Source organism: Schistocerca nitens, chromosome 5, assembly GCF_023898315.1.
Source record: "Schistocerca nitens isolate TAMUIC-IGC-003100 chromosome 5, iqSchNite1.1, whole genome shotgun sequence".
NCBI classification, from domain to species: Eukaryota; Metazoa; Arthropoda; class Insecta; order Orthoptera; family Acrididae; genus Schistocerca; species Schistocerca nitens.
The window spans coordinates 243,905,576-243,917,945 of NC_064618.1; the positions used below are offsets into that span (position 1 = coordinate 243,905,576).

General features: G+C 44.3%; 1 protein-coding gene across 1 annotated transcript in view; it reads right to left on the reverse strand.

Moving 5' to 3' along the window:
* LOC126260213 (solute carrier family 15 member 1-like) overlaps window positions 1-12,370 on the reverse strand; it is a 212,065-nt gene that overhangs the window by 95,456 nt on the left and 104,239 nt on the right. The window contains exon 3 of the mRNA XM_049957509.1: window positions 11,655-11,689. Within this exon, the coding sequence (XP_049813466.1) occupies window positions 11,655-11,689 (35 nt within the window). The remainder of the gene's footprint in view (window positions 1-11,654; window positions 11,690-12,370) is intronic.

Genomic DNA, 12,370 nt, shown 5'->3' on the forward strand with positions numbered 1-12,370 from the left:
TGTGCAGTACGAGGCCTGCCGCTGCGAGGACAATCCTCAATATTGCCGTGCCCGCTTTCATCATGTAACCTGCTTGCCCATCGACTAACTGTACTGCGATCGACAGCAGCATCTCCATACACCTTTTTCAACCTCTTGTGGATGTTTCCCACTGTCTCGTTTTCACAGCACAGGAATTCTATGACAGCACGTTGCTTCTGACGAACGTCAAGTGTAGCAGCCATCTTGAAGACATGCTGTGACGGCGCCACTTACGGGAACAGGTTGAACTGAGTTTGAGAACAAGCGGGAAGGATGTATCTACACACTGTAATACTTTCACATATGCAGAATGAAAACTGTATTTTTACAAAAATAGTGTGCATTTCTTTTGGAGTGACCCTCGTAGAGACACTGCCCAACACATCTATGCAAAGCTTCGTAGGATTTTCACTGTGGTTTCCATTGCACGACCGATCGGACATTACTTTGCGAATATCCCTAGAATAAGAATGAAGACAAAACCTCCACGTATCGAAACTAAAAGTTTACTATGACGCCTTAGGTCTGTGACTGCCAGTTGGGGATCTTCCTTCTTTCCTCTTTTAGCTATCTTGTTCCTTATCAAAAGTGTGTCAAGTCGAAATGGCGATAACAAAGTAGCAAGAAGCGTTACGCTTTCTCTGTTTCAACAGGTGCCAATTTACATCGAGAGTACAGCGCTGCATTTCCTAAAAGTGTTACAGGCGTACAGATTCGCACTGAACCATGGACTGCAAGGTCGCCTGATCTCATAGTATGCTTTTTTTTCCTTTTCTGTGGGGGTTTGTGAAAGACCTCGTTTACTCTCCCCGAGAAAGTGGAGTACCCAGAAGACATGGTCGCATGTCAATCTACTTCGTATACCTATACACAATCAGAGTGTATATAAATCGTTAAGAGTTGCAATTCTTTGTCACCGATATCAAGGCCGCCCGAGTGCACTAGTGTTGTTCGTATTTAGTGTTGTTACCAGGCTGTAAGGGGCGTGAATAGCTTCAAATTTTGAGTTATCACTTTTACGGACACAGAGATGCTGCATACACTTGTGAGACTGCGTTGTCAGCCCCTGATACAGTTTGTGTGGCTCCGTTTTGCTAGCTGGTCCAGTCGTGCAATATCGAGAAAAGTGGAGCATTCACATGCGACAGTCGCCTGATGTTGGACTGTTTGGAAACGTGAGGGCAGGCAAACTCGTCGTCAAGTTCCTGTCCACTTTTTCTGATCACCACAAGTTCCACAAGTCCTTTGTAAATCTGACTCAATTGTGTAATCATAGAAATAACAGCATACCCTCTCTCAATCCGTGCAGTTCATTTCGTTTCTTTCTCCCGTATTGAGTGCATCACTTTTTTCTCAAGCAGTGTATGTGCTTCCCTTGCAACTATTTTAGCAGAATTGCGACACTACATGCAGTGAATGCAGTAGCGCTACATCTACATCTACATTTATACTCCGCAAGCCACCCAACGGTGTGTGGCGAAGGGCGCTTTACCCTGTGACGAAACCTTCTTTGAATCTTCTCTGTCTCCTCTGTCAACCCGATCTGGTACGGATCCCACACTGATGAGCAATACTCAAGTATAGGTCGAACGAGTGTTTTGTAAGCCACCTCCTTTGTTGATGGACTACATTTTCTAAGCACTCTCCCAATGAATCTCAACCTGGCAACCGCTTTACCAACAATTAATTTTGTATGATCATTCCACTTCAAATCGTTCCGCACGCATACTCCCAGATATTTTACAGAAGTAACAGCTACCATTGTAATCATACAATAAAGGATCCTTCTTTCTATGTATTCGCAATACATTACATTTGTCTATGTTAAGGGTCAGTTGCCACTCCCTGCACCAAGTGCCTATCCGCTGCAGATCTTCCTGCATTTCGCTGTAATTTTCTGATGCTGCAACTTCTCTGTATACTACATCATCATCCGCGAAAAGCCTCATGGAACTTCCGACACTATCTACTAGGTCATTTATATATATTGTGAAAAGCAATGGTCCCATAACACTCCCCTGTGGCACGCCAGAGGTTATTTTAACGTCTGTAGATGTCTCTCCATTGATAACAACATGCTGTGTTCTGTTTGCTAAAAACTCTTCAATCCAGCCACACAGCTGGTGTGATATTCCGTAGGCTCTTACTTTGTTTATCAGGCGACACTGTGAAGCTGTATCGAACGCCTTCCGGAAGTCAAGGAAAATAGCGTCTACCTGGGAGCCTGTATCTAATATTTTCTGGGTCCTCTCATGAACAAATAAAGCGAGTTGGGTCTCACACGATCGCTGTTTCCGGAATCCTTATTGATTCCTACAGAGTAGATTCTTGGTTTCCAGAAATGACATGATACACGAGCATAAACATGTTCTAAAATTCTACAACATATCGATGTCAGAGATATAAGCCTATAGTTTTGCACATCTGCTCGACGACCCTTCTTGAAAACACGTGCTCGCAAAAATATGAGACGTGTTTGGCAAGAGTCCAGGAGTTTGTCGTCTGTCCGGTGGAGGGCATTTACGAAAGATACATGAATACTTTGTTCCTAAATGTAATTTTAAAAAGTACCACGACCTTGCATGTTCATTCGGGTAAAAGATAAACCGAAGCAAAATAGGATGATTATGTCGAAAATTAAAACTTTATGGTCCTGTGCGTAAGTTAAAATTTATCCCAAGTTTGTACCTTCATTCGTGTACAAGATATAGTCTTGCGAAAGGGGATGAATCTTTTTGAAACACCGTGTCCTTTATGTTAAAAGGTGTGTGCACCGAGACAGCATAGGGGTGCGCGAATTGTGAATGAGACATGTGGGACGGAGGGATACGCCGACGATTATGGGGCAGCATTGACAGTCAAGTGGTGGCTTATGGATAAAGTGTCTGTTTTCCTCGCTCCAAAAGGCTTCAGCAGGGTGAAATAGCATCTATGGACTTTGTTATTCGAATCAGATATTAAACACAATATAGTAGTCGAGTTAACAGCATATTGACGTTAGTGCTGCTGTTGATAGTTTCTTCTACCAATTATAAGAACCGCTATCTGAAAAATCTGAGTACCGTTGCAACGCAGCTCTCGTTTCACATTTGTTATGGTCGGAAACTACAATGAATAAGAATGAAATTGTTCTTTGAAAGTGGAACTGGTGGGAAGTTAATTATACAAGGGGAATCCGAACTCCAACCGACAAAATTTCAGAGGCTGTTCGGAGACTGTTTGTATGTATTTTGGTATAAGGGACCGTGGTTTCCAGTGGCTCGTTACAGATTAAAAGCATATTTAAGATTTATTCAGTTCGTTACGCCAGTAACCTTCGTTTCTGTGAAAATATCTTCATAACGGTAACAAGCTTGTAAATACAATCACCAAACGTAGAACACAAAATACAGAGTAATGCAACAATTCTCAAATGACGCAAAAGTACTATGATGTGGGTTTCCTAGTTGCAGAAACAGTTTAGGATAGTGTCGTGATGTTGCTTTTTCATTGCATTCAGTGAACCTATACGTGAGGTACATATCAGCAAACTCCTTACTAGTCAACGTATCGATACTGATGTGCACCACGTACAATTGACACTAGCCAGAAAATAAAGCCGAGACAAAATTTATACTTCTCAACACAGTTAAAGGCTCTCTTTTTCGAAACGCCGTCATTTTATCCCATTGCAACGCATTAAGTTTGACAGTTGGCTCGAATGTGCCTGCAAAATTCCTCTGTAATGGTCAAAAAGCATTAAACCCTCGGGCCCAGCGACACTTAAACAGCTAGGTGTCCGCACACGCGGAAAAAAGGCTACAGTTCAGAAGTTCATGTGGGGTGTAAGGTGGATTAATTATGTCCTATTGGCACACAATTTCACCACAATTCTGTCCATCGCAACCATGGAAACGTCACAAAGTGGGAAGGACGTTACAGCCCCAATTACCCAGATGTAAACCCTTCTTTTGACAGCCCTAATTCCTCACATGTAAACCCTTCTTTTGACGCCTCTGGGATGGAAGTCAGGGGCTGGAATACTGCTCAAACAGCTCGGTCCAAAAACTCCAGTCCGCCGCAGTGGTGAGATAAATTTCCTCATGCTATGCAGCCTCGGTCCCCTACGTGACCAGAGACAGGGCCCTGTCCTAACAAAGTTGGGCAGAGCCACTATAAATTCCCGCAATCCAGACTTTAGAAGTATCTTATCTTCGACTACTGCCGATGCCTAGACATACACTTCTGGCCATTAAAATTGCTACACCACGAAGATGACGTGCTACAAACGCGAAATTTAACCGACAGGAAGAAGATGCTGTGATATGCAAATGATTAGCTTTTCAGAGCATTCACACAAGGTTGGCGCCGGTGGCGACACCTACAAAGTGCTGACATGAGGAAAGTTTCCAACCGATTTCTCACACACAAATAGCAGTTGACCGGCTTTGCCTGGTGTAACGTTGTTGTGATGCCTCATGTAAGGAGGATAAATGCGTACCATCACGTTTCCGACTTTGATAAAGGTCGGATTGTAGCCTATCGAGATTGCGGTTTATCGTATCGCGACATTGCTGTTCGGCGTTGGTCGAGATCCAATGACTGTTAGCAGAATATGGACTCGGTGGGTTCAGGAGGGTAATACGGAACGACGTGCTGGATCCCAACGGCTTCGTATCACTAGCAGTCGAGATGACAGGCATCCCCAAGGCTGTAACGGATCGTACAGCCACGTCTCGATCCCTGAGTCACCAGATGGGGACGTTTGCAAGACAACAACCATCTGCACGAACAGTTCGACGACGTTTGAAGCTGCATGGACTATCAGCTCGGAGACCATGGCTGCGGTTGCCCTTGACGCTGCATCACAGACAGGAGCGCCTGCGACGGTGTTCAAATGGTTCAAATGGCTCTGAGCACTATGGGACTCAACTGCTGAGGTCATTAGTCCCCTAGAACTTAGAACTAGTTAAACCTAACTAACCTAAGGACATCACAAACATCCATGCCCGAGGCAGGATTCGAACCTGCGACCGTAGTGCGACGGTGTACTCAACGACGAACCTGGGTGCACGAATGGCAAAACGTCATTTTTTCGGATGAATCCAGGTTCTGTTTACAGCATCATGATTGTCGCATCCGTGTTTGGCGACATCGTGGCGAAAGCACATTGGATGCGTGTATTCGTCACCGCCATACTGGCGTATCATCCGGCGTGATGGTATGGGGTGCCACTGGTTACACGTCTCGGTCACCTCTTGTTCGCATTGACGGCACTTTGAACAGTGGGCGTTACATTTCAGATGTGTTCCGACCCGTGGCTCTACCCTTCATTCGATCCCTGCGAAACCCTACATTTCAGGAGGATAATGCACGACCGCATGTTGCAGGTCCTGTATGGGCCTTTCTGGATACAGAAAATGTTCAACTGCTGCCCTGGCCAGCACATTCTCCAGATCTCTCACCAATTGAAAACGTCCGGTCAATGGTGGCCGAGCAAGTGGCTCGTCACTATACGCCAGTCACTACTCTTGATAAACTGTGGTATCGTGTTGAAGCTGCATTGGCAGCTGTACCTGTACACGCCAGCCAAGCTCTGTTTGACTCAATGCCCAGGCGTATCAAGGCCGTTATTACGGCCAGAGGTGGTTGTTCTGGGTACTGATATCTCAGGATCTTTGCACCCAAATTGCGTGAAAATGTTATCACATGTCAGTTCTAGTATAATACATTTGTCCAATGAATACCCGTTTATCATTTGCATTTCTTCTTGGTGTAGCAATTTTAATGGCCAGTGGTTTTCTTCACGCCAGTCGATGGTCCCATGTCGGCCAGTCAGCTTCATCTACATCTAGCTGCTTTATCCACTAGCTGCTGCTGTACGAGTCACTGCTAGACCTGATCATTCTGATCCTCGTGATGGACGACTTCATCCAGCCTCTGGTCGGCTCAAAGGGAGTTTGAGTTACGGAACTGTGCGCCACAAGGCCGACCGACCACCGCAGCAACCGACTGACGCAACTCAAACGTGCTTCCTGTGTGCCGCCAATCACCATCAGGCTCAGGTCTGCGAGGCCACCACCCCCTGCTGCCACTTCACTCCGTCAGCGCTCCTGACAGGCATCTACACTCGGCCGTGGCCAAACACGCCACCGTGTACTATGCTGAGGCAACCACTGCTGCCTGGGGTCAATGCATGCCACCGTGTGGCCACCATCAACCACTGAACGAGCGTCTGAGGGTACCTTAATGCTGCAGCCTTGCTACTGGCACGTCGCAGTTCGCCAGAAACGATGTTGCATTTGAGACGTGCTTCTGTCCGTCTCATTTAAACAGGCGCCCTAGTTACGCCTTGGCTTCCCGCCGGCGCTTTTCCGCGTGGCGGCGCCGTCTGTTCTCGTCTCATGCCCCGTCTCGTCGGTGGAGTGGAGGGACTGAGTCGTGAAGCGTGGCAGTACGCCATCGACTCCGGAAGTGCTTGTTTGTCTTACTTGCGGTGGTTTGTGTGGTGTCGGCCGGCTCATTCCACCGTGAGGTTCTACGGCATAGCGTGTCTGACTTGGAGAAGCCGTTAGCTCCGATTATGTTTGTTCTTGTCGGAAGAGAATTGAAATAAGGAGCTGTGATGTTGCTGTTCCGGAGAATAGTGGGAGTCGCCGAGGACGCTTGCTCCGGGAATGTTTGGAGCACTGAGGGCGGCAGGTTTTCCTCCGGGACTAAAGTTGAGTATATTTCGCTATTGCCGTTGTGCTTACTTGCTATTGCCCTGTATTAGGGTGGTGTTTGCGACTTCCTTTATGTTGCTGCCGCCGACATTGTGTGTTTTCCGTCCACCGGTTTAGCTCGCCGTTTCTGAACCTATGAAGGGAAAGGTTGAATGTTAGTTCTGCACTGCGTTTGCGGAGTTTGACTTAGAGTGTGTAGGTTGTTCTTGTACTGCTGGGCTGGTTCCTCGGTTAGGCGTCGACGTGAGCGTGAATTGCTTGGTTAAAATTTGCAGTAGGCACTCCGGGCCTGGTCGATGCTGTACAACGAGGATAGTAGAACATGTTGAATCAAAGGCTGTGAATGTGAACTGTTGCTCTTTCATGTCACACTAGGAGACTGTCTAATTAGGTACTGATGTATTGGTGGCTATCTATTCATTCTTGTGACCAATTTGGTAGTCAGTTCCAAGCCTACGTGTTCTATGTATGTGAGAGAAAGAAAAATTTGTGAAGGACGTGGCTGTGCACACCTTAAAAGTTGTTGGTGCATGTGTTTATCTTAAAGATTGCTTTAATACCGTATGTTATTATCAGCCCTCTTTTAGACTGAAAATTTTACAGGGTTAGAGAATTTTATTTGTATGTTTGCCTATATGAACAGTGTCGATTGAGCAGGTGGCTTTTACGCCAGTTTGTGAAATGTGGCAGCTCTACGCTGCGGTTTAATGATTTGTAACTGAAGGGCATCATTTAATTCTTCTTTGGGGCTCGCCTTGTATTTTTCCTGTTTCGTACTGCCTGAAGATTGTAAATCATGATATTGTGGCAAGATGACTGATTGGTAGCCTTGCAGCTGCTTGTATTTCATACTCAGCAACTGTGGTTAAACATTTGTAAATTTGGTGGCCATGTTGGTGTGCGATTGTCTGCATTTTAAATTTAGATTTTATGCAAGTTTACATTTTATAAGTATATGCATGTATTGTTGTCCCTAGGTTTTAAGCTGGATAGTACCAATTGATTTATTTAAGGTTGCTAAGTTTTAGGGAATTGCTTCGCTGTATGATAGTTCTTAATGCTTAATGTGGATTCTAAATGTACTGTGGCCCTTAAGGCTCGATTACTAATAAATTTGTTGATTTGCCTTCTATTTTTGAGAACTTGCCTAACCTTAACCATCGGTCAGTCCTTCAGGCTGAGCTGTTTATTAAGCACCTTGATGAATTGGTCCTTCAGCCCCCAACCCCCTTTTGGAAGCTCTACAGCCCTTAAGGCTTTGAAATCCAGTTTTAATACTTAAACTCCCTTGTTAGTGTACTGGGGCCCTTAAAGTCGGCTTACCGATAAATTCCTGGCCACTTGTTTGACTAATTTCATTTATTACCTGGCCCTTAAGGTCGAGTTGTTAATAAGCACTTGTTATTTTCCAGTTGATATTTTTAAGATTTTCTTATCTTGTTAATTGGGCCCTTCAGGCCCCTTACTTGGAAGTTGCACGGCCCTTCAGGCCTCTTTATTGTTTCACACTGCCTTGCCTAAACTGCTGGAAAATCTGTTCTTTAACTAAAGTCTAGTTAACTATTTTGGTGGCCCTTCAGGCTCAAACCTTTTGTTCATACGTTTATATTTGAATATTTTCTTTGTCTATGGTATTGGCCTTTTATATCTTAAATTTTGAAGTGAAGCGAATTTTGGTTTGCAAATTTACTAGCCCTTCAGGCCGAACACGTTATATGCATTCTTGTTAAATTGGCCCTTCAGGCTTTCTTTGCGATTGCAGCCATTAAGGCATACGCAGTACTATGTTGCGTGGTACAATGTTAAATTGTTGATGAACTGGTTTCTTAAGGTTTGATTCTCCCTATATTCATTATCTTGGCAGACTGTATATTGTATTTTAGCTAGTTTTAATAAATGCACTAGAAGTAAGGTGTTGTGTTACTTCTACCAGCCCTTGGCCCTGCTTCCTCGCCCGATCCTAGTGGCTCCTTACTTCCTTTATTGTTAGAATTTTTGCCCGTTAGCCACTATTATCGGTTTCAGCATTTACGCTGCTCACCAGGAATAATTACCGTGCAGCTGTTCACAAAGCTAGCAGAGTTCTAGGTGGGTCGAACGCAGCTCTGCTGGAGTTACCCTGAAGCAGCCAATCATGGCTCAAGTTTCAGGACATAAGGCGATGTTCTCGGCTTTATATCGCTGCCTGGCGAGGATCGCATTTAGCAGCGGTGATGCAGGTTAAATGAGCCTGTAAGATTCTGTGGGCTTGATACATCATCGTTGGGCCGTGACAGCGAGCTGCAAGGTGGCAGCATAAAAGCACTTTTAATGTATAAAGTATGTACAGTATTTGCTAATTGAGCTGTTCTGGTCCCACAACCGCCGTTTTGCTGGTACTATGGAACCCCATCACCCTGCATACTCCTTCCTGGGTTAGAGACGACCATCCTGACAATAAATGGTATCGCAACCACCGACACTATTATACCATGTACAAGTACTGCGAGTGAATGGAACAAGTTGGTTTCTAAACAAGACACGCAGCACATACTGTCGATGTTCACACTGTTGTGCAGATATTTTCATTGCAACAAAGATACAAAGATAAGGGGGATGGTTATCAAACGAATTGCAATTGCTCTGCAAGGAGAGACCGAAAGCTAATGGTCTTTTACACTAAAATGTTCAGAAAATATCCGTAAACAACTTTCGAAAATTTGTCAGTGTAGTTCAGATTCAGCCTGCACAGTTATCGAAGTCTGTTGGTAGGCTGGAGCAATTTTGGGTAGACCACATGTTCCAGCGAGTGTTTTGAATATTGTTCTAGGCGGAAGAAATGGTATAAATATCTCTTCCCTCCTAACAACGGAAATGAAAGCAAGTTAGTCACGAGCTCAAAAGTCATTGACAGCTCAACATCCAAGGATCCTCGGGAGGCATCGATGTCGATGAAAATGATAGACTGAACGACAAACAGAACCGATGAAGTGAATAACTTATTTTTTACTTTGAAGATCGACTTAAACTATCATCCGCCCAAGAAGTTCTGTGATGTGCTCCTAACACTGATCCCTGGTAAGTTTTCGTTATCTTACATTTCTGACATCATCTCCGCAATTTATCTTACTCTCCCTTGAGCTTATTTTAGAAGCGAACAAATCCTAGCGGTACATTTAAGGGAGAAGTAGTAAATACGTAATTTGTATCCTGGTGTCAGAATAGTTCTGGATCTTCCACAGAAATCAAAAGTGGCAACTTTCAATGGAAGTGTGAAATCAAAAAGAATATCTTATAGCACATTACGGGAGTGTAACTACAATCGCAGAATTGTGCGTACTATTGATCATGAAAAGTTTTAAGCACTTTGAGCTCCTTTTAACAGTACCCATGGATTATAACAACCTATAGGTTTCTTTCACTTAGTAATAGCTGTATTGCTAAATTTGATATATTTAAAGTAAGTTTTGAAATCAGTTACAGTAACACCGAAATTATGTATAACCGATCTATCTCCGGCCGAACAGTTCTTAAAGGCTCTACGGTACCGACTGACCACCGTATCATCCTCAGCTGAATGCGGACACTTGCGTGCTCTTCAAACCTATCAGTAACAAATCTAGTACCCCACCTCTGAAATGCTTCAATGTCTTCCTTCAATCGCACATAGTGCGTATCCCAAAAACTCAAGCAGTACTCAAAAATTGTCCGCACTAGCGTCCTGTATGCGGTCTCCTTTACAGATGAACCACACTTTCCCAAAAATTCTCCCAATAAACCGAAGACCCTACCACAATCCTCACATTCTCGTTCTATTTCATTCCATTTCACACCGCTCTGCATCGTTGTATTGTATGTTAACCGGGGACCTACAAACTACGGAAAGGCTCCGTCCCCGCCGCAGCCGCAGTGGTCCACAACCCCACGACGACTACCGCAGCCCACTTCACCCGTCCGCCGCCCCACACCCAACCCAGCTTTATTGTGCGCTTCGGCCCCCGGTGTACCCCCCAGGGAACGTCTCACACCAGACGAGTGTAACCCCTATGTTTGCGTGGTAGAGTAATGGTGGTGTACGCGTACGTGGAGAACTTGTTTGCGCAGCAATCGCCGACGTAGTGTAACTGAGGCGGAATAAGGGGAACCAGCCCGCATTCGCCGAGGCAGATGGAAAACCGCCTAAAAATCATCCACAGACTGGCCGGTTCACTGGACCTCGACATAAATCCGCCGGGCGAATTCGTGCCGGGGACCGGCGCTCCTTCCCACCCGGAAGCTCTGCATCGTTACTCCCAGATATTTAAACGGCGCGTTTGTGTCAAGCAGGACACTATTAAGAGCTTCTGCTAAGGTACGATGATGGTAGATGTCGTTTGTTTCGCGTATAGATCTTTGCACAGGTGAACGAATATCTACTAATCTTTGTCGTTATTTGCTCGTTCGGTTGTGAACCGAAAGTTCACCACATTTGCCTCCTTAGCATTTTAGAATTTCGCTGTTGAACGATGGTGGTCTTTTCCGTACTTAATCCACTTATTAGGCATATAGTTCTCCGGGCCAGTCTGTTTCAACTTTGCCCACAATTCCTTATAGGAACTAAGTGAGATCAGTTCATTGTATAAGTAAGATGTTAACAACTGCTTATATGCTCTTTCTAGCAGAAACACACTCCTGGCCTTCCTTCTTGACTGATTTATTGACTGTCAGTACCATAGTCGCTCTGATGACATCATGATCACTAATCGCCATCTCTATACCGCCTCCTCCAAATGAGGACGAGTTGGCTATCTTAAAGTGCACGAAATATTTTCTGGGCGAATTCTGTTTTGCCTGCCCTCTATTTCGTTGATGCCCATAATGATTCCATACTACTTCAGAATCTAACAAAAATGAAAAGTATTAATAATGTCTAATGGATTAATTTTGTATATTGACGATAGAAATTCTTACTTTCTTTGGCTCCACTTCTTCCAAGACAGCGTCATCTGAAAATAAGAGACATAAAGTTAAGACAGGGTAGCAACTGAAATTAGTCAGGACTCTTACAGTGTAATGTGAGAAAGCAAGTTCACCTGATCCTAATAATAATAATAATGTAAAACAATAAGACATAAATATTATGTGGAAAATATGACAGGGCGATAGTTATTTTGACAGACATAAACATCGATTTCGAAAGCTTCATCGAGATTCTTTTAAAGAGACTCTTTTGTTTACCTATCCTAACATTATTGATTGTTTATGTTCTAACTCTCTTGAATAATACCTTTTTCGTCGCCACGTTATCTCTCTTCTGAAATGAAACTTAAAAAAGGAAATTATGAAGTACATTAGCTGTGTGCCTAAACTGAGCCATTTGAACTATGGTACACTGCCTACAGATCACTAGGACCGAATCCGGGAAGAGTGAGGGTTCAGTCCCATCTGGCCATCCACATTTGTTTGCCATGGAGTCCTTGAAATCGACTGAGATGAATCTGATAATGGTTTCAATGAAAGAAAAACCGATGTGCTTTCCACCATTCCACGATCCGAGCTTTTACTCTGTCGGTGGAAAGTAAAACACTAGTCTTCCTCTCTGCATTCAATCCCTACTGGCAGAAAATCACTGTAGGTTGTAGTATCCACATAAATGTAAGAAGAAGTTCTATCTTGAATACCACACA